At 40.4% G+C, this 22293-nt stretch overlaps 2 protein-coding genes across 4 annotated transcripts; one reads left to right on the top strand and one right to left on the bottom strand.

The window, feature by feature from the left end:
- Nucleotides 1-488: 488 nt before the first annotated feature.
- On the bottom strand, nucleotides 489-11919 carry ptpn2a (protein tyrosine phosphatase non-receptor type 2a). 2 transcript variants are annotated; one of them, XM_028017482.1, is made up of 9 exons: nucleotides 11501-11919; nucleotides 9730-9820; nucleotides 9510-9610; nucleotides 9315-9413; nucleotides 7146-7283; nucleotides 5666-5875; nucleotides 3953-4117; nucleotides 2866-3011; nucleotides 489-1584 (listed from the first exon to the last, which is right to left on the bottom strand). In XM_028017482.1, the coding sequence occupies exons 1-9, from the start codon at nucleotides 11555-11557 to the stop codon at nucleotides 1398-1400; spliced, it is 1194 nt and encodes a 397-aa protein (XP_027873283.1). In that variant the 5' UTR covers nucleotides 11558-11919; the 3' UTR covers nucleotides 489-1397. The 2 variants fall into 2 exon arrangements, with proteins under 2 accessions (XP_027873283.1, XP_027873282.1); XM_028017481.1 differs by having other exon boundaries at nucleotides 2827-3011; nucleotides 11501-11912.
- A 1116-nt stretch (nucleotides 11920-13035) lies between these two features.
- seh1l (SEH1-like (S. cerevisiae)) lies at nucleotides 13036-20548 on the top strand. 2 transcript variants are annotated; one of them, XM_028017479.1, is made up of 9 exons: nucleotides 13036-13268; nucleotides 13753-13803; nucleotides 14761-14907; nucleotides 15002-15213; nucleotides 16457-16555; nucleotides 16634-16774; nucleotides 16861-17015; nucleotides 17776-17929; nucleotides 20237-20548. In XM_028017479.1, the coding sequence occupies exons 1-9, from the start codon at nucleotides 13158-13160 to the stop codon at nucleotides 20415-20417; spliced, it is 1251 nt and encodes a 416-aa protein (XP_027873280.1). In that variant the 5' UTR covers nucleotides 13036-13157; the 3' UTR covers nucleotides 20418-20548. The 2 variants fall into 2 exon arrangements, with proteins under 2 accessions (XP_027873280.1, XP_027873281.1); XM_028017480.1 differs by lacking the exon at nucleotides 20237-20548 and adding an exon at nucleotides 19853-20127 and having other exon boundaries at nucleotides 13040-13268.
- Nucleotides 20549-22293: the final 1745 nt, after the last annotated feature.

Raw genomic sequence — 22293 nt, 5'->3', positions numbered from 1 at the left:
ATGTGAGTCACAACAACATTTAATTTTTCTTTGAGATCCATAAAGTATTTTTTTGAATTGTGAACAGAATCATATTCCAGGGGAATATTTTTAATTCACAAAAGCCTGGTATTTTATCAGGGGTGTGTACACTTCTGAGAGCCAGAGCGTATCTTTGGACTTCTGTGAAAACTAAAACCTGTTTGCAGTAAGCAGCAGCAGCAGCAGCAGCCCATCAGCCATCTTATTTTGATGCTCAAGACATTTGGCGGAAAATTGATTTAATGTACTGCACAGCAGATTCTGTTAATAAAAAGGTAGCCGAACTGTTAGCATACCTTGGCACATCTATTACTTTAGGAACGTTTGCAGATTTAATCAACAATTTCTGCCAACCTCAGATTTAATTCAGCTCCTACATGCACTGCTGTAGCTACAGACTGGTCCCTGTTAACTGGAAAGCAACCTGGTGATGCTATTGATTCAAATGAAGGAGTCAAACAACAAAATACCTCATGGGTACCATGAGTAGTTTCATTTAGTAACACAGGTGTGAGTTATGTCAAAGGGTTAAGAAGAAGAAAAAAATACATTCCACATCCTGGGAATACAAGGCTTTAGTCATCCAGGAGCTGGCCTGGCTGTTAACCTCCTGAACACAAACAGCTTCGCTTTGGTTTTCTCAACAATAAAAACAACAGCAGGAAAACTTGGACCCAACCAGTGGGTAAATACATGCAATAAATGGCAAGGAACCTGGCAGTTTGTATGATTTACATAAGAATCTAAATTAATCTCATTAGTGTGGGAGAAAAAAAAAAAAGAGAGAAGAAAGATATGGCCTGCTTATTAACAGTGGAAGAACAGATGGCGCTGTAGAAAACCTGGAACATGCAGTTTATCATAGATATCAAAAAAAAGAAATCCCAAAGTTAACGTCTTCAGTCTGGGGACTTTCTCTACATTTTAAGGGTTGGATCAACAGTCAGTAACAATGACTTTGAAATGCAAAAATGTATCCAAAGATGATAAACACACATTTGATCATTACAAATAAAGAATGCAAAAATAAACTTGTCTGATTTTCTTTTGTTTCTATGTACTGCACCTTTAGTAAGTTCCATTCAAAGTCATGTTTCTATGACACAGTACATTCTTGAACAGTGACAACGAGAGGAAAGAAAAATAAAACAAATCACTGTGCTGGCACAAAGATCCTGAGATGTCACTATTTCTGTTAAGATCTTATGAGGAAAAAATATACACACACTCGGTTGATCTAGTGCTCTTGCATTTTGACCTTAATAAATACCCTCAGTTATGCACATGTTACCATCTACGGCTACTTAAAGAAGTACCTAATCCAAGGTACCGGTGCAAAATAGGAGTCAGTTTCTTGAGGGGGAGCCAGAGTTACTTTACTGGAAGTACATCCAACACAAAACGGTGACAGCCAGGGCAGCCCCAGAACCCAGGCTGAGCAGGACGGGCCTCCAGTACTGCCACTTCTCCTGCTTCTTCTCTGATTCAGTCAGTTTTTGTTTCATCTGCTGGACCTTCTGTGCCGTGCCAGCGATCCTCTCCTCACGGTGCCTCTTCCTCAGCCTAGCACACAGGAGAGAGTTGAGCAGTGAGGACAACATGCGAGCAGTTCATAAACGACAAATGTGGTTTCTCTTCAGTCATGTGACAGCGAGTCATGCAGAACAGGATTGTGTGGTTGTTTAAAGCAAAACTGAAATGTAGGATGTGACCATTTTTACAGTGTCAAAAGCGTAGGGCATATACACGCAATACAGCTAAGCGTGAGGCATCAGCCATCGCAGCAGTATTACTATCTGCCCAAATTTTTATATTGGTGCATCCCTCCTTGGAGTGGCCTTAACCGATGACCTGCTGGTCAGAAACTTGAGGATCTGGTTGGTGAACGCACCGTACCTAACGACTAAGGTTTGTAAACATAAAAAAACCAAAAGAATTGACTGTTTTGTTTAAAATCTAAAAATCAAAACCATTGAAATGACAACAGGAGCAGTAAAAAGCTCCTGCGAGGGTTTAATGACGATTTTTAATTGTTAGAAAGAATAATGTCTCATGTTTTACTCCAGTCCTGTCCAGACTTGGAAAAATGACTAGATGAAATTCCATACATTTCCAGGCCTGAGAAGGCGGCCTGAGCTGTTCCTTCAAAGAGCTGGAGCTGAGCCGGTTCCGGCTCCGTCTGCCACCGCTCACCAATTAATTGCTGGCTTCAGAACCTTTCATTGAAGTGGCAACAGAGCGAAGTGACAAGGCACTGACTTCAGTGGGGCTCAAAATATTAGAGCAAAGCTGGTCTGATTTATCATCTTAGACTTTCCCAGCCCTGTCTGTCATGGAACGTGTTGGATTTAAGAAGGTTGACAGCCCTGAAACCTGCAGGTTACGGTCCACATTCTCCAGGGAACACACCAAGAGACTGAAGATGTCTTTGGTTAGTTAATCCTGACTGAGTTATAATACTGATCACTAATATATGATGCTGAAAATAGTTTAAATTTCAAATCACTTTGTTTTTGTTTCAGTTTGAAAAACTGTTTGCAGCGCTGTCTCTCTCACACACTGACACAAAGCTCCTCTTCTTGATGAAAATAACTCATTAATAATTCTCTAGAAAGAAATAAACAAAATGTTATTTTAGTTGATTTATTTTTTTGTTTAACAGTTAGAAAGAGTTAGCCAAAAGCTTTTAAAACTTAACGCTACATTTTCTATCAAAAACTGTCCACAAGTGCTTGATCGGTGCAATTCTAGTGATGTTTTTCTGTGTGAGGACACTCATTCCAAATGTGCTGAATTATCACTTACTGCACAGAGTTATCTGCCATACATTGGCAGTCTGAATCCCTCGATGAGAGGTGGTCCCCTGTGCTGGGCTGTGGCTGCAAGCAGGGGCCGTTGGGCCTGCTGGCATTGAGGTTAGGCCTGGGCGGAGGGGTTGGAGGTCGTAGATCCGTCTCCAGGACTTCTCTCAACAGGCCAATCTGTGAGTTCTGCAGCAGAGGTCAAGAAACACACGCATGGGCAAATAGAAGCATGATGGAAACGGGCAGGAAGCCAGGCAAGACTTTCTCAACTTGGAACCCATTCGAATTTTATGATGGTTCAAGTCTATGTGCATGTTCAGTTATTGGTTTTGTCTTTTGTTTGGAGCATTTTTTGAAAACAACATCGTATTTTCTGAAGTAATAACAAGAAGATTATTGATCACAAAAATGCCATGGATGATGGGGACATAGATTCTTTTACATGTTACATTGTAATATCATATTGCGGAGAGGTAGGACTGCATGTTACCTTGGGAGGATTTGCTGGATCGCCTCATCCACAAAGACTGATTAGAGAGTGAGTACAACTGCCTTGAGTTCAACACTGAAGCACAGTCCACTTTCTGTTCAGTTTGTCCAATAATCTGTTCTAAGGCTGCGCATTAATATGGACTGTGTGTTTCTCTCTTTTCTGCTCGATTCGGCTTAGGATTCAAATAAACAATATAAATTCAAAGGGGATTTATAAGCTAATGCTAACCTAAACTTAGCTTCAACTGAAAAACAACAGTTGGAAGGCTAGCCTGTTAACATCAAACAAAAGCTATTACCAAGGTAACCCTTGCTCATATTAGAGCAGAAATTAAAAACAAACAAATTACAAAGTAACATCAGCTAGAAGCCAAATACAGCGCAACACTTACATATCAAAGCAATAATTAGCAGTCGTTAACAAATCGCTGTAACCCTCCTTTATCATAGACTCAGACTTTTATCAATGCAAAACAAACAGTAATACTAGGGAATTTATAGCAAATCATATAATGCTCACTGGACATTTTTTGTGTCTATAAAACAAGTACATTTCTCATGTGTTTCTGTGTGAAACTGGAGCTCACAACCCAACTAGCTAATAGCTCCAAATTAGCAACAGCCCCTGATCAAACCTGTTCTGCAGAGCTGTAGGTCAGAATGAGCTTGGCTCCCTGGATGATGGACATGTAGGAGAAGCGCAGTTGGTCAGAGGTCTGGATCAGGCCCATGCGATATTCCCTCATATCCAGCAGCACCTTCTGTATGTCCACAGATGACGAGCTCTTACTCCTGTCCATCTACAAAACAGATTTATCTGTTTATGGAATACATTTGGAAGGCGTTATTCAGTTAAGCCAATGTTTTCACTCCACACTGAGCCGCATCAGACTGCTTATCAGCATGTTACCACTGGGTTTCATGAGGTCACCACCTTGGTGGCTCAGTGTGTACCTGTGAGTCAGTTGTGCAATTATTTTTTATTTATTACAGCAGCTTGTCTTTCATGTGTGCTTCCATTTGCTGGTCAATGTGCCTTTGTTTTACTTGTGTTTCAGAACAAGCGTAGATCTGGAAAATAGATGTGCTCATCCAAGAGTCGTGGTCAAGAGTCCCTTGCATTTTTATTTTGTCATAAGCTAGAACGTTTGGGAATCACTGAAATGGTTTTGGTAAAGCTTCAATCTACCAATTTAAAATTTAACAGCTCCTGTCATTAGTGGCCATTAGGTAAACATTATGGGAGCAAAGGAGACGTCACACTGTGTGTGAGAGAGAGCAGTCACTGTAAAACAGGCTTTTTCTATTGTAACACAAGATAAAATACTTATGGAGTAGATATTTTAGGCTGCACTGTTGTGTTGTTCTTTAAGCAGCTTGTACTTGTGATTAGCACCATTAGCTAGGTTAGCATGGCTAATTTTGGATGTATTTGTAACAGATTGTAAACCCTTACTGTAATTTTGAATTTTCCAAAACACTGCCTACATTTCCCAAATCATGGTATTTCCATCCTAACCAGATTAAATGCTTAAAGGGATAAAAAAAAAAATTATTTATTCTTCCAAATGTTACTGGAAATTTATGTATTGTAAACACCTCACCCAAATAGTCACCTGTGAATCTTTTGTCAGTAGCAGCATCCACACAGCAGAGTGTCGTCTTTACAGTGACCAGGCAGTGCTTTGCATGGCATGTTCAGGGACTGAGAAAAGATCCGATTACTGAGTTTCCAACTCGTCTCTCACCAGTTAAAATTTGGTCGCCCATGCTCACCGACCAATTTCTTGATACGTCTCTAAATTTTAAATATTTTTAGGGGAGTTTGATAAAGTTCCAAATATATTTCAGCTAATAACTTTGAAGCAGGTAGGTAAATGGGCTCTGATTTATACATCACTTGTAAAAAATAAGAGGGAAGATTCATTCTGCTGTCAGTTTCTTACAAGTTTTAATAGAGAACAGAAGAAAACTTTCTTGAACTGTTGCTAAAGATACTAAGTTATTGAAAAAAAGAACTAAAAACAATTCCACACAGACAAAAAAAAGGCACAAAGCTCATGGTGCTGAATGAATCTGAAAACAGAAGAATTCCTGAATGTGGGAAGGAGTTTCCAGGTAATCACTGACATCATTGTTTTCTGCCTGAATAAGCAAACTAAATATACCATGAATAAAGTTCAGAACCAACATGCCACAACATCTCTCTCTAGCTTCCAGCCCTCTCAAATATTATCTTAGGATGACTGACTCATCGGACTCAGATGCCAAACTAAATGGTTTAACCCTTTGCTCCCAGTATAATCAGCGTTAAGCAGCTACTTCCCATAACAATAACACTCTCTCACCAAGACCAGGCAAGTGTCCACCAAGGCAAACGTCCCCGAGCGTCCAATCCCAGCACTGCAGTGCACCACTGAGGGCCCATGTTGGGGCCCCAGGGAGCCAGACTCGCGGACCTTGAAGAGGAAGTTGAGGAAAGAGGCGGGAGATTCTGGCACCCCGAAATCAGGCCACGTGGTGTAGTGAAAGTGGTAGATCTCTCTGGATTCCCCCGTCTGGCAAGAAAAGTATGACATCAGTCGTGAACCATGTGCAGCACATACAAGTTCCGGCATTTCTGGTTTTAACAGGAAATAAAGACAAAAACAAAGACCGAGTCCTTGTTTATAGACTGATTTACAATCACCCTGTATGAAAATAAAACGGAGGAATTTAGGGACAATACAATGTTAGCAACACATTAGCCCAGGGGTCTTCAACCGTTACAATCCATTCCAGTCATTTCTACCCTCTGTCGAGCTGAATGAAAATATCATCTATAGAAAATTTTAAAGAAGAAAAACAGAACATTTTTGCTCACAGAGCGTGGGTACATTCTCTTCTGTGGAAAACGAAGCAAAGAAAGTGGACCGTTTCTAACCGTTTCTGGTTGGTATTCATAGTTACCAACAAGAAAGTAATATTACTGGTTTAATATGACTTTAAGGGTCATTCTGTTGTGGGAATTCAATGCAATTCCAACATGAAAAAAAAAACCTGAAAACCTCCTGAAACCTGCAAAATAACTACATTTAAAAACATCAGATTGTTCTTTATCATTTTTGTCAAAGTTATTAAGAGCCAATGAGGAAAACACAAAGAACCACTTGTGGCCCCCGGAGCCGCAGGTTGCATCTAAACCACTTAAGCATGCTGCATGGTGGCAAGATCTTCCTCTTTTGAACTTTGACCTTGTTTTTGTAGGGCCCGACTAGGATTCATGTGACGTGGAAAATGCACAGAATTTGACAAACTAAGTGGAATCCACAACAAAACACGGAATTTCACAAAACTATTTCTCATCAGCAAGAAGGAAAATATATTTTGTGGTTTCTGAAGTTATCTGGCTGCTCCAGCTCCCTACTGGAACTTGCACAATCATTTACTCATTAAAATAACATTTCTATTCTGTCTTTTTTAATGTTAATTATGTAAATTAAAAAAATGCAAAAAATAAAAAGTCAACCTACTGAGTTGTACGTCCGTTGGATCAGGAGTATGATATTTCTATTTTCTAATTATTGTTGTTAATCTTGTATTCGTATATTTTTGAACACTTGGAACTATTTTAGTGACTCATTCTGATGCTGATGTTGCACCTGAATTTCAGGCTGTTTCTATTCTATTCTATTCTGTTCTATGGTTGGCTAGATCCGCTCGGCTCCACACAAAGAGAGAGAGAAAAACTAAATAAAAATTGGCTGCCATTGAGAAAAGGCTCACTGAAACACCAGAGCGGAGCACGAATTTCAGATTATTGCTTCCAACGTTTCATCTCATGCTTACCTTTGTGTTCTCTAGTTCTAGCACCCTGATTGTATAGTGGGATTGGTCCTCTTCTGACAACAGTCGAACAACAAAACCCGTGTCATTGAAGGACATCTGCAGCTCCTCTGAAGTGGGCCAGTACTGAGCACACTTTTCCTGTGGGGAAACAGAGAGGTCATCACTCAGGCTCGGACAGGAAGCAGCTTGCAGCGGTTTCATAGACAGATGAGTACGTGTGACCTTAAGCAGCATTCAAGACAGACTCACAGACCGAGTTAGCGCCTTTTAGGTGAGTTAGTCATTCTCCAAACTCCAAGAATTCCACCGTATCTAACAGCAGTGGCACAAAAAGTGGGTGCCCCACTAGAAGGGGCGCCACATGATGGCAGACAACAATTATTTCTTGTCCGCATTTTCTGTAGTTAACAGCTGTTTGTGTTTATAATGTGCCCGGACACACGTCAGAAAGTACTTAGCTGCACAAACACTGCAAGTACAAGCTCTGTGCGGTCCTGGTAAAATAAACAAACAAAAAAAAAGAACACAAAACATAAGAGCTTAAAGTCTTAAAATATATGACATATTGCATTGTTTCAGAAGGACTAAGCTGTAATGCAGAAGCACTATGTGAAGAAACCAAGCGCAACCTAGCTTCGTAGATAGAGACTCAGATTGTAAGTAGCTGCAGATCAAATGCAGCGATTACCTGATGCACAGGATGTGCACGCATCTCTAGCTTTCTGTTCTTCAGCTTTTATGTGGGTGTTACCCTGGAGCTAACCCATAGCCATGACCTTAGGGAAGCAGCTGTGGCTGTATTCATTATTTTAAAAAAGCTATTTCCAATGTTTTTGTAAGTTAGTCACTTTACAATACAAAAAAAAAAAGAAAAATGGTTGCCCATTTTTCCAGGAATGGACGCTTTAGCAAGTTCCTCCCTGTGAAGGTCAGTCATCCATTGCTCAAAGAAAAAACACTCTTCAGACTTCACTATGTTAAAGTTCATGACAGAGCAACTGCTAAGAACCAGTATGGCTTGTTTGAGTGGGTTGGGAGGGGAAAGGTCTGGAGAACTGAATTTGAACAACACACAAAGGTTTGGGCTTGTTTTACAGCTGCAGGACCACGGGCATGCAGCAGCTCCAACCATGACCTCCTCTGTTTCTCTAGGGTAAACGAGAGGCCGTCTGTCTCCCAGCTGAGGTGTGGCTGAATGTTGGTCATGATCAGAAAGGTACAACTGACAAAAGGGTCGGGAAGTGGACGAGACCTAGACAATGTCCAAACCTCAACCTGATCCAGAGGCTCTAGTGAACTCTAAGAGAGCTATGCTTTAAAAAAAAATACCTGAAAGACATAATAAACTACAACACCAAAGGAAGAATAATAAACCAGCATTCCTGCACAGTGGAAGAGTAATAAGACCATAGAGATGATGATAATATCCTATTCTTGTTGCTGAAGGCAAATCAACATCCTGAATTTTTCATGCAGTTTGGGTTGGTTACTGTAGAATAAACAATAACATGCAATTGAACTGTTGTATTTCACACGTTGTTGTTGTTCTTTTGGGTTAATATTTTTTAATATTTAAAATTTTAACAATAGGTCAGATATTTTTCCACATTTTATGTCCTGAAACATAAAACCTCAGAACCAAAAGCAGAAGCACAGTTCCATATAGAAAACACAGAAATGCTTCTCTCTCCCACATGTACAGCTTATAAAGTTTTTCCTTTCCTCAGTTAAACACCAGAGAATGCTACATGTGTGGCTAAGCCCAAAATTACTCATATCTGTAGCAGATTAAATATAAAGTTATCACTTCATTTGACCAACATCGTCATTCTGACTGGAGGTAATGACGCATAGAAGTGGCCTGACTTGTCGAAACGTCCCAAACATGATAGAAAATTTGTGGAAAGAAAATAAATAATATCTGTCCATTTTTAAATAAAATGCAGTTAAATCGATAAATTTATTGTTTCAAACTCAATCCTTCTTCGACACCGTTGTTTTAAAATTAAATAAATCCTCATCTCTATATATTAAATCTCAAGCAGCCAGAGGTGTAAATAACTTAAGGCAGTAAATCTGGTATGTATTAAGTAATAAAGATAGACATTTCCAAACACAGTCCTTGTATATGAAAACTTGTGGTCATCATGTCATACTCGTCATACTCACAGATCCTTTCTCTATCACTCTGTTGAGCATTATAACAGCTTTAGAACATTGCTCCCAGACCATCAACCAGAAATGGCCACACGTATTCCTCAAAGGGCCCTGTCAAAGTAAAAAAAAAAAAAAAGTTCACGAAAGTGTGACATACCGAGTAGAACAGTGTGCAATACAGTAGCATTCTCTCAATGGCTTCCATACCTGAGTTAGAATGTAAGCTCTCTCGGCTTCTTTCACAGCGACTAAACTCGCGTTAATGTAATCATTGTCCGCGTTTTCAAGCTTTACCCGACTGTGATCATCTGACGAGGGGAGAAAAAAAAACGACAGACGGCGAAGCAATTACAACAATGCAAATTCTCAGCCACCATATTGGGGAAAAAAACAAAACAAACAAATCTCTCGTTGCGCAAAGACTCACATGGGCTGACGTCTCTGTAGCGATTCAAATTCCTGTTCACTGGAAGCTTAGCTACTTTGTACGGATATTCGATGGCTTGGTTGCGGATGTCCTGGCGCAAACGAGAAGAAAGGTTAAAGGTTAGCTTAGAAAAGATTTTCTACTAGCTGGGTTCCTACACACAAAACTCCATACATTTACATCCTCAGCTTTCAGAGTTCTCGGTCCTGTTTAAGTCACGTTGGCAACAATATTTAATTGAGAAGCAGAAACTAACGGTAGCAAATATGAAGGTTTGCCTTAAAATTGAAGAAAACAAACAATGTACTGTCTGATACCAGTAGTGGAAATTTGATTTGCATTATTTTGTGCTTCTACTGAAAAACAGTTGCAATCTTGAATTTTGTACACACATATATACAGCTATTTAAAATAATGCAAAATGTTTTGATTGTGTGATTATAGTACCCCACACGGCTAAAGGGAATTATATGTTTAGTTTCTGACAGTTTCACACCTGTTTGGGTACAAGCGATGCGTTTTCTGGACTCCTTTCAGACGATGCGCAGTTTGAGGGATTTTTTTGAACTTACTCTTTCACTTTTGGACTGTTGTGTTACTGTGGCAACAAAGTATTGTTTATATAAATGGGAGCGGCCGATTGGCAATTCAAGAGCCTAAATAATACTTGAACTACGGCCCAAATCCCAGAGGAGCTGAAAAGAGCAGAGCCTGTCAACAACTGATGGCGCCATCCAGGACATTTGACTGTGGAATATCGTCTCTGCCACCTGGAAATTGAGCTGTTAGCATGTTGTGACAGTCATGCAAAAATCTCCAGTCAGAGGACTCCTCAAGTCCTCTGCAATACTGACTGCTTTTGGAATTACTGTCCACAGTGACTCTTTGAGGACACCTGGATGATATTATCACAAATTTACATTTCCTTTCAGGATCACTTTTTCTTCTTTTATTTAATTGAACTGAATACATGCCACAGATGATCAAATCAACAACCCAGATTTGGATTAATTTGATACAGTATTATGATTTTTAAAAGGGTTAACATAATTTATTGTACTATTGTATTTGTATTCCCTTTGGAATTAATAAAGTAATTTTGAGTTACTTTTTTTATATATATATATGTAGAACTCGTTTAATAAAAAAAAAGAAACAAGATTTTTTTTTTCGTTTATACATTTTCTGATTCTGTAGAGAAAATTGTTTATTGATTTATTTGCGTCTCCTTTAAACAGCTGAAGTCAAACAGCAAACATTTCCCACTGCCTCAGTAAAAAAATAAATAAATAAATAAACCGCGCAGTCAGTTTCTACGTTAAACAGGAACTAAAGTATTAAAAACTTTACTTGAATATGCCAGATTGGCTTAACAGTGGTGGTGATAAAAACACATGCGTCTTTCTCTGGAAGTCTTTGGTGAGTTCTCAGAAACTGCGGCTGACGTCCGCAAGCGTCACCCAAGCGGAGAGCCCGATGCACGCTTCCCCGCTACGGAAGTTAGCGCCCCCCCTCCTCCCTCCCCTCCCCCTGCTAGCGCAGCTCGCTACTTTCTCACCATTAAGTGTTCGCTGTCGGGCTTCCTGCGGCGCCCGACGTGTCTGCGCCGCGCCGCGGGACGAAGCTCGTTAGTTAACCCAAAAACACACGCCGCGGAACAAGCGGGGAAAGTGGTGAAACACAAGGAGATGAGTCTGAGAAGTGAACTGGCTAAGTTGGTTAGCAACCGATCGTCATAGAAACACGAGAGGCCCTCGGTGTCCCGACTTACATTGTAAAGGTTCTGCCATTTCCCGGACGAATCGATATCCTCGAATTCTTGCTCCATTGTGTCGCGGTTGGTGAAGTGAGGAGCCAGCCGGAGGACTTCGGGGTGTTTTCGCCGCCGTTATCCAACTTACTCCTCTCCTTTAGCCATCTGAAGAGCACTGTGTGTAACCTGATGAATCCCTGCGGGGAGTCAATCTGCCTCTCCTTCACTCCGACTCTCGCGGGTTGCCAGGTTGCGTAACGGGAGCTGGTCATTTTTGCCCGTTTCGTACTTTTGTAGCTCTGGTCGTTATGTGTCGACTTGCGTCATTTCGTGCCCGCCTTGAAGATGTTTCCTTTCAGTGTTTCGGCATTGACATCTAATGATACCCCTATACTGCTGTCTCGTCCCTACACGTTGTTATCCAACTTAAAGCACCGTTTATTTTTCTTGCTTGTCATTAATTTTAGATTAATTATGAATGGAAATACTGAAATGCTCCATTTTCTTGTCGGTTGTGACTTAATTCAACTGCATATAAATTTCTGTAAATATTCTAAAATATTTATTTTGGAACGTTTATTTGGCCAAGTTGACTCGTGAAACATGAAAATTAAGGACTCATAAAACTCCCTTATAGTAGCTGCATACAGAACATAAAATTATATTAGATGAAATTTAATCCAACCAAAAATGAGCTTTCTTTAACCTTTCCCATGTGGGAGTACTACATGTTATTTTTTATTTAGTGCTCATAGTTTGCATTAAAATTATGACTCCATTATTATGAAAGCAGAAAGGTTCTCAAAGTTATTTTTAGATTTATGCCCCGATTTTCATAGTTTGTAGAATTGCCTGACTAGAATGGAATCAGTATTAACATCAGTGGAAATATTTTTAAGGCACCAATTTCACAAATCAGTCCAGTTTGACAAGTTTACTTAATATGCTATACATTTATTTTCAATTTGAGGTGGTCTTACTGTCAGGAAAGCAACTATACAGAAAGCTCTATAGGCATTTTTGTTCAAATTAAAGAGTTGCCAATCACAGTTTTACTGAGATATTTTTAGTATATAGAACTGAGCATTAATTATGAGCTTAATCTAACCTATCATACATGGTTGAAAAAAGTAATAACTGGCACGTTCAGAAATAAGAGTGCAGAAAAACCAGGCAAAAAAGAAATAATAATAATAATAATAAATGTATGATTATCTCATGAATCTTAATGGCCACTATTTGAAATTGTTTATGTCTTTTGAATATTGATTTAATTTTCGAAATCAACCATAGCGTGGCACATTCGTACAAACATGGCAACCTTCTAAATTACGCTTTGTGTTCTTGCTGCTACTATTTTACCTGAAAACTAACACTCGTCGTAACTCCGTGCATTCCTTAAGAGTGAAAAAAACATTTTCAGATTTCGATAATCTATTTTTGTTTACATTTATCTTTTACGTGCAATATGGCACATTTATCCTGATGAGTACCTACATCAAATAAAAAAACAAAAAACATTGTTCAAAAACTGTTTTTTAAGTTTGTCAGAAGGCGCCCCCTTGTGGTCAACACAATTCTGCAACGCATTCGCGGGCGCCAAACTCCAGCAACCGGAGTAGGAGACACATGACAGGCCTACCAGCTAAGCCCTGCGACTAGAGGAGCTGGAATCATGTTCGTCGCTCGCAGCATCGCCGCTGACCATAAAGATCTCATCCACGATGTCTCGTACGATTTTCACGGCCGCAGAATGGCGACTTGTTCCAGCGACCAAAGCGTCAAGGTGAGCTAGAGTCGGCGCTAATGCTGAAGCTCAGCCTAGCATGTTAGCATTCACCACGTTAGACACTGCTAGCTCTGTAAACATTACTGACTCATTTAAGTTGACTTGTTTGAGAAAATGTAAGCCTCCTTTACAACAAGGTAGCTTTACATTACAAACAGGGCTAAATAAGCTCGTTTTACATATAGTTAATATAGCTAGTTCGACTGAGTCAACTAGATAGAAAGAATTTCGTTTAGATATTTTAAAATTATCTAAACAAAAGGCGTAAATGTATCAATCAATCAAATTTTATTTGTATAGCACATTTCAGCAGCAAGGCAGCACAGTGCTTTACATCATTACAAACACAGAATCACAATGCAATATAGAATCAATCATTAAGTCAAGTTCCATCAATACATTTGTAATTGATTACATTTCAAATACAATTCTAAACAACACTGATAATGTTAATGTTTTTGAGTGAATTTCTGCCTCTCAGGTGTGGGATAAAAGTGAGAATGGAGAGTGGCAGTGCACAGCCAGCTGGAAGGTAAGCACTGTGGCTTTCTGTCATTGTAAAACTGCCTGCCATATAAATCTGTTAAGCTGGTAGGGCTGTCACTAATGACTACCTTCTTATTAAGCTGTCATCAAATCAATAAATTGATTAAATATTAGTTCTGAAAATAGGGGTCATGATGGAGTCCTTGATGATTTCAGAGATCAAACTAATGAAAATAAAATGATATATTGAAAGCAGATGTGTGCAGTTGATTTTGCAACAGAATAACAAATAGATAAAAACTGTCTGGTATTGATCCTTCTTTTGTTGTTGCTCTACTGTTTTATTGAGTTTCTTGTAAGTCATTGAGTTAACTGATAGACTATTTGAGATCAGTTTCTTATGTGGATCAGATGCTAAAAGGTTTGTGAAGCTCTACAGTGGAGCCCCAGTATTCTCTGGGGGTAGGAACCTGGGGGAAAAGTCTGAGAATAGTTGAGTTCTGTAAATACCTGACTGACTTTTTTTTTTTATCTGAAGTCGCTAAATATGGCAAAATAGTTGCTTAGTTGGCTATAATTCTTAGCTGATATATCGGCATTACCGTCTGTATCGATGTTAGCCATTTTTTAGCATAGAAATATCAATCTGCAAAGTAGAACTGGGGTGATATTATCAGCTGATGTTTATTTCCTTCTTGCCAAGCACTGTCACCTGTGGAGCCATTTTTTCACAGTATTGAAAGTGAAATGTATATCTATATATATATTGGTTATTGGCCATAAAAGCAACATTAATGTCGCATGTCGTTTTTAGTCCAGATGTTAACATCAGTGCATTTCTAATCATGTTATTGCTTTGTCCTGGCAGCCCTATGAACACTCTTACATATTTACCTTATTGCTCCATAACCCATGTGTGTGTTGAGCTCAAATCCATGTCCTCCTGTCTAAATACTGTGAAATTGGTGTGAGTTTGAGAAACATATCCCTTTGTCTGGTGCAGACCCACAGTGGATCGGTGTGGAGAGTGACCTGGGCTCACCCGGAGTTCGGCCAAGTCCTGGCCTCCTGCTCGTTTGACCGAACAGCCGCCGTCTGGGAGGAGATCGTCGGGGAGTCCAACGACAAGCAGCGGGGCCTGAGCCACTGGGTCAGATCAGCCGCTAGCTGTTTGAAAACCAGCCTCGACTTGATTCTTGTCGTGTTGAGTTTTAACCCAGGCCGTCCACATCGCCTCTGTCCAGATCAAGAGAACCACGCTGGTGGACAGCAGAACGTCGGTGACGGACGTGAAGTTTGCGCCTAAACACATGGGTCTGATGCTGGCCACCTGCTCTGCAGACGGCGTGGTGAGGATCTACGAGGCTCCGGACGTGATGAACCTGAGCCAGTGGTCTCTGCAGCACGAGATCTCCTGCAAGCTCAGCTGCAGCTGCATATCATGGAATCCCTCGAGGTACTGCAGCCGTAATAATAATAATAATAAATGTATGATTATCTCATGAATCTTAATCTACGCAGCAGGTTCCTACCAGGTCTGGCTAGTTCCCACGTCTGCTTTCCTTTAATGTCTGATTCAAATCCTTTTTCTAATCTCCAGACTAAACCACGTCCAAACTCATTTTCGGAAACTTGGTTTCCATTCAGTAATTAGAAGTAGTGAACTTTGACCACAGAGAAAAACAGTGTGCTGCAGGTCCTTTGATAACAGAAGCTGTTTGGAGTTCAACAGACGATGAAGGGATTAAAAGATCATCCCTGTTTATGTATCAGTACGTATTTTCCTCAGCTGTATATGATTTTTTTTTTTTTAACAACTCAAAAAACGTGTTTTCTGCATTCCGAACGTGGGATGTTTCTATTTTAATGCACTATTAATAAAAACCTCCTGATCAGATGTTCATTTGTGTTGCTCTCCCTAACAATTTTCATGTTGATGAAAGCGCTGTATAGTTAAATTTTTTTTTCCTTCCATATATATTTTTCTTATTGTTGCCGTTTTCATCAGGTTTCGTTATCTTCCAAGCCTGCGTCAGCAGTTTGCACATCCTGTTGTTTACCCTGAACACCGTGTTGGTGCTGCTCCGCTTAAGCCAGATAAACCGTCTCCATAAGTATTGAACAGTAAAATCAGTAAAAATAAATAATGAAACAGACTAAACTTTTAAGTTTCCTTGTAAATAATGATTTAGAAAGCATTAAAAACTTTCCTAATCTTATCAGTGGATTTTAGCAGATTTTAGCTGTTGTAGGATTTTCCTTTTGCCTTTTGGCAAAAGACCACGCGACGTTTCTCCCTCTAGACTCACAGGTTCGCTTTGCCTGTATTTACCCAGAATGGCCGACGCTACGATAGGTTTCCTGCTTTTGAAGCGGTCTCACGTTCAACTTGGCGTTGACATGTGCACTCGAAGCACACCAGAGTTCACTTCAACCAAACCCAGATCTATGTTTGTAGGCAGACCAGAATTTTCTTTTTTGGTCCCTATCAGGAGTTTTATTCCACATTCACACCTAACCAAAGAAACTGGAGTTCAGTTAAAAAAGATGATCAGGGCTGGTGTGAATGCAGCCTAAATGATAGCTTCTCCTCGCAAACAGTTTTCTCTGTGAATTGAATTGTTATTCCAGACTAAAGCTGCATGTCAAATATTAGTGTTTTTAAAATGTCCTTCTTGTTGCACACCGTCTCCCTGCAGTTCTCGAGCCCACAGCCCTATGTTCGCCGTGGGCAGTGATGACAGCAACGTGGCGTACAGTGGGAAGGTTCAGATCTACGAATACAACGAAAACACGCGGTAAGAACCCCAATCTGGTAGATTCCAGTGCGGAGTAAAAACCGCAGCAGCCATGAGTCGTATTGTCCTGTTCCAAAGGAAGTACAGTAAAGCAGAAACGCTGATGACGGTCACCGACGCCGTCCACGACATCGCCTTCGCCCCCAACCTGGGCAGATCGTTCCATGTGCTCGCCATCGCCACCAAAGACGTCCGGATATTTAAGCTCGTCCCTTTGAGGTAACGTCACAGAGAGGGTTATTCCACGATTGCGTGCGCTTTATTGAGAAACAAACACTGCTTTGTACTGGATTCCTCTCTGTCAGGAAGGAGAGCACGGCTACCGGACCCACTAAGTTTGAGGTCCAGATCGTGGCTCAGTTCGACAACCATAACTCCCAGGTGTGGCGCGTGAGCTGGAACATCACCAGCACCCTGCTGGCCTCGTCTGGGGACGATGGCTGCGTACGTCTGTGGAAAGGTGGGACAGCGGTTCAAAACTGTTGTTTACCCGTCACTTCTTTTTCTTCTTGCTTCGGCTTTGTTTCTTTTTTTGTATGTTACAGGCACCAGATTCTAGAATTGTTTATATACCAAATACAATAAAAGCCATTCAGGTGACATCAGTAATGAGGGAAAATAAACTATAGGACAATTTGAAAACAGATTTTCATTTCAGTTGTTTAGAAAACTTAAACGTAGACTTAGACTCCGTATAGTCAACAATTGGGAAAACCAGTAACAAACATTACATTTTGATTAGTGCCATCATGAATATACATAAAAATATATTGATCAGTGTTCCATTTATAATAATTTAAAAGCTGCTCTAAACAGGTGGGTTGTTTGTCTCAATTTAAAGGTAGTCAGTGTTTCAGCTGTTTTAGAATTTTCTGGAATTTTGTTCCAGATGTGTGGTGCATAGAAGCTGAATGCTGCTTCTCCATGTTTGGTTCTGGTTCTGGGGATGCAGAGCAGAACCAGAATAACTGAGAGGTCTGGAAGGTTGATACGACACCAGCAGATCTTTAATGTATTGTGATGCTAAGCCGTTCAGGGATTTATAAACTTCATCAGGACAAATACTTTCACAATGCACGCTGTTTTAGAACTTGCTAATGTATGTTTTAATATAGCCGGTAGGGGGCAACAGAGGCCAGTCTTTTATTTATTTATTTTTTTGAGATCTCGGTGTATTGAAGCAACACTTCCAGCTGATGTTTCGGTGTTTCCCCCTGCAGCTAACTACATGGAGAACTGGAAGTGCACGGGCATCCTGAAGGGAGACGGCAGCCCTCTGACAGGTTCGTCCGGTCAGCCCACAGCCATGAGCACGGTGGTGGGCTCCTCCGTTCAGAACTCCCAGAACATCCTGAACGGGATGTCGGCAGGAAGGTAGGTGGTGTGGTGCCGCCTGCCGCCACTCACCCAGCCCAAGACCAGCCGATAGAACTGCTAACCTTACCGTGCCTCACACTGATTGGAGTGCAGCTGACCACTGACAACAAACCTGGACTCACACTGGTCTGGATCAGGCCTCTAGAGCTGGTGTGTGTATGTATGTGTGTGTGCGTGTGTGTGTGTTGGCTTCTCCTTGATTTATACTGATGCATGTTATGAGCAGCGTTTAAGTTTCCCCTTTACTTTTCCAATAAGGACTAACTGTTTATCTATTGGTAAAAAATAAGTCAAATAAACTTGTTTATATGAATTTGATTTGTGGTTATTATTTGGGTTGCTAAAGTTACTTGAAGGGAATCTGCGAAATGTGAACTGTGTGAACTTAATGTTTCCATCAAGAGCGTATCTCGGGGACAGTTTCCAACTCAATCATTCCAAGTTCTCCTTATTTGTCTGTTCAAATGAATGTATCCTGGTGCCAGTCTGGCCATGCTGTCTTCCTCTGGAGGGGGACGCTTTAATGAACGCTTTTAACCAGCTGTGAATGTGAACGTGAGGATGAATGCAGCCATTTTTAGAATGACAGAGAATCTCATTTTCATTTATATTGAATTCATTTCCTAAGCAGTAAAGCTCACATGGGGGATGTTTTTTTTGTGTTTTTTTTATCGCCCCGCAAGGGGTCTTTTTGTGGGCTCTAGTGTCCCTTTTTCAAAGTAGGCTGACAGGAAAGGGGGAAGGAGAAGGGAGAAGACATGCGGTAAACGTCGTCGGGTCCGGGAGTCGAACCTGCGACAGCCTCTGAATGTGGGTCGCGCTAACCCCTCCGCCACCACGACACGCCCTCACATGGGGGATGTTTAACGCAACCACTTTATATAAATTTTTAATTCAGTTAATTTCAGGGTTTGTAATTAATCTCTTTTTTTAATTGGGGAAAAAAAGCAACAGTTTAAAAGGCCCTTTTGCTGCTAAATTATTGAATAAATAGACATATGAGCTCAACAACAAAGATATCTTTGGATTTTAATCTCTTATTTAGGTTATGTAACCATGAGGTACAAAATGCCGCTCTACCCATTCAGCTTTCCAGTGTTTCAGGAACTCCTGATCATTCATGGAACTTCTTTGGAAAAATTATTCGTCATTATTTAGAAATGCAGACTGTGGATGCTGACATTAGCTGCTTGTGTTTAGCACTGAGATGCTATTTTAGGGTTGGATAGCTTCTCTGATAGGCTAACTCTTGATTCACATCTAACACAAGTAACAGAATCAACTCACTGTGTGACTTCCTCTTACATGTTTATTTTTGTATATTTTCAGATTACTGTACACAGTGTCCTAGCTAGGGATGCACCGATGTGAAAATTTGGGCTGGTATTGATATCTGATACTAATATTGCTGTCATGGTCAATATCTGATATTCATGATATATTTATTTTTTCAGTTAAACCCCCCACGATCTTACGTTGCATCACTACAGTGGTGCCTACAAGAAGGAGTCGGGAGAGGTGGCGGAGGGCACCCCTAGAAAATCAGATGTAGTTCATACAAATGTCTTGAAAAATCAAGACATAAATGTAAAACCTAATAAATAAATATGAAAAAAAAAACAACTAAAAATGTAACATTTTCTTTACTAGCCTGGTCTTTGTACTTCCTCTTCAAAAAGCACATACACAAACAGCAAGATGGAATTAAACATCTGTTATTAGCCCAGATTTACATAATGGCATGATTACAATGTAAAAGAAAAAAAAAAGACTAATATCGCCTGAAACCGATATTATTTTCTATATATGGTGCATCCCTAGTCTTGGCATTCCAGTTGTCGTCTGTTGACGTTGAAACAAAAAAACGTGGTTTGTTGTTTGTTGACGTTAATTTGCTCTCATATTGGTTGTTGCATGCAGGATTGCCAAACGAGCCCCCTTTGCTCCTCCCCTGCGACAGCTGACCTCTCCAAAGATAAACCAGAGTCCTGCGTATTACTGATAACTCTCGAACAAGACCAGCCATTTGCCTGAAATGCAACACTGCCTCGCCGTGTACTCGTTCTTCTGGCATGAAAACTGCACGCATGTAATCCAGACTTTGTTTTGGTGACACACGGCCGAGTTTCATTCCTTAGATTTCTTCACACCCGTCTTGAAAGAATAAAGCAAATTTTGCCATTTCTCAAATTTAATCTCTGCAGCCTCCTTTACATCCTTCTCTTATATTCTATTTGTTGTTTTGTTTTTTTTCTTCTGTTTGTTTGTCTCCTTCCTTTTCCATCACTCTCCTCGTTGCTTCAGGTATTTCTTCCCCCCTCTGGATCCTCCCAGGGGGGGGACCAGGCACGGTCACCTGCTGCCTCCGTCGTCCCTCATAGAGCACTGTGATACTGATCCTGTTGTTCAGCCTCAGCAGCTGGCTCTTGTTCACAGGCGCTCCTCTAGGGCGCTCCTATCCCTGCCAGAAACTGAAGAGCAATGACTTGGCCTGGAAGGGTTTCCTCCCTCCCCTTTTTTTGTGTACTTTTATTAGAAAATGTAGTGCTGGGATGTAATGCTGAAAATACCGTGTCATTCACTTGCAATAAAGACTTTTCTTTTTTTTTTAAAGTTTGCAATGTTTTGTTCTTGTCATGAATTGAAGGACTTCTGAATAAAGCTCACGAATCGGGTGTTACTTTTTTAAAATCCTGCGGAAGTAAATTTAAGTCATTTTTAACTACTTCTCATTCATTCCAACAAAACCAGACACCATGTATGAGTAAGTGACTTCCATGTGAAACAAGAGATAGCTTATGATTCATTGTCATGCAGGTAAAGTTGTACTCATGAGTGCATCAGGCTCATGTACAAACAGGAGGTCTGACTGTTACATGAACTCTAGGTGTGTTTGCTTGTCTGGTGCATTTTGGTTAAAATATGTTCTTAAGGTAAAGTTACTCACAGTGGGTAGAGTACTTGACTCAATTTACTCAAGTACGAGCGGGTATACTTCATTATTATTATGCTACAGTTCATAATATTACTCAAGTAAAAGTAAAAAGTACTGTCTTCTCAAACTACTCCTAAAAGCTAAAAGGAGTTCTTTTTTTCCAAAAAAAAATAAATAAGAGAAAAAGAAAATTTTTTTATCTGTGACCTTCAAAAACTGGTGTAGTTGTTTCAAAATTCACTTTAGCTAGGAACCTGATTTAAAATGGGCTGCATGGTTAAGTTACCGCATGGCGTTGCAACATGTTCCTAAACACAAGGCCAAGTCGACCTGGTGTTGGCATCAACATTAAATGGTAAAGGTTCCTGAGTGGCCATGTTAGTCTTCTGACCTCATCATTTTTGCCCATCTATTTTCTAACACCCTTGTCCCTAGTGGGGTCAAGCTGGTGCCTATCTCCAGCTAACGTTCCGGGCGAGAGACGGGGTCACCCTGGACAGGTCGCCAGTCTGTCGCAGGGCAACACAGAGACATACAGGACAAACAACCATGCACACACACACTCACACCTAGGGAGAATTTAGAGAGACCAGTTAACCTGACAGTCATGTTTTTGGACTGTAGGAGGAAGCCAGAGTACCCGGAGAGAACCCACGCATTCACAGGGAGAACATGCAAACTCAGCAGAAAGACCCTGGGCTGGGATTCAAACCCAGGACCTTCTTGCTGCAAGGCAACTGCGCCACTGTGCAACCCATCATTTTAGTCACTTGAAGCTAAAAAATAAAAATAAATAAGAATTTGAGAATTTTTGCCAAGACAAATGGGAGCTACTGTATATCATGTGAGAAAACAAAGTGTCTCACTCACAACTAGTATAACAGAGTAATTTGGAAAATTTTGTTACAATTTGCAAGGAGCAAACACATCGCTGATTCTTTTATTATTTGATTCTCTATTATCTGGTTGACTTATTTATTTTGGTTTTTCAAGATGCTATGCACTGAAATAACTGGAATGTTTGCTCTCTCTAGGCAGCTGTCTGCCAGTCCAGGCGTTCCTGCAGCTGCTTGACAGATCACATGTATCAGAACACATGATACGCTTCTCATTTAGCTGTGGGGTCCATTCTTTACCAACTTAGTCACCTAAAAAAAAAAAAATCACCCAGCTAGAAACGTTGACTAGCAGTGAGGGATGGGTTTCCCACTGGGTTCCCAACAGAAACAGGTGTCACCTCAGACCTGGACCAATCGGTCAAAGCAAAATTAATATAGGAAAAGAAAATATAAACTAATTGAGATTAACTGGTTGGTAATGCATAGCTTTTAGTTCAGTATTAGCAGATCATTATTCAATAATTTAAAAAGTACTACTGCTTGCATTTTCACTAAAAATAAGTAAATAAAGCACATCACCCCCAGTC

Source organism: Xiphophorus couchianus, chromosome 5 (assembly GCF_001444195.1).
Source record: "Xiphophorus couchianus chromosome 5, X_couchianus-1.0, whole genome shotgun sequence".
In the NCBI taxonomy this organism is placed as follows: Eukaryota; Metazoa; Chordata; class Actinopteri; order Cyprinodontiformes; family Poeciliidae; genus Xiphophorus; species Xiphophorus couchianus.
This window is presented reverse-complemented; position numbering and strand designations above follow the sequence as displayed.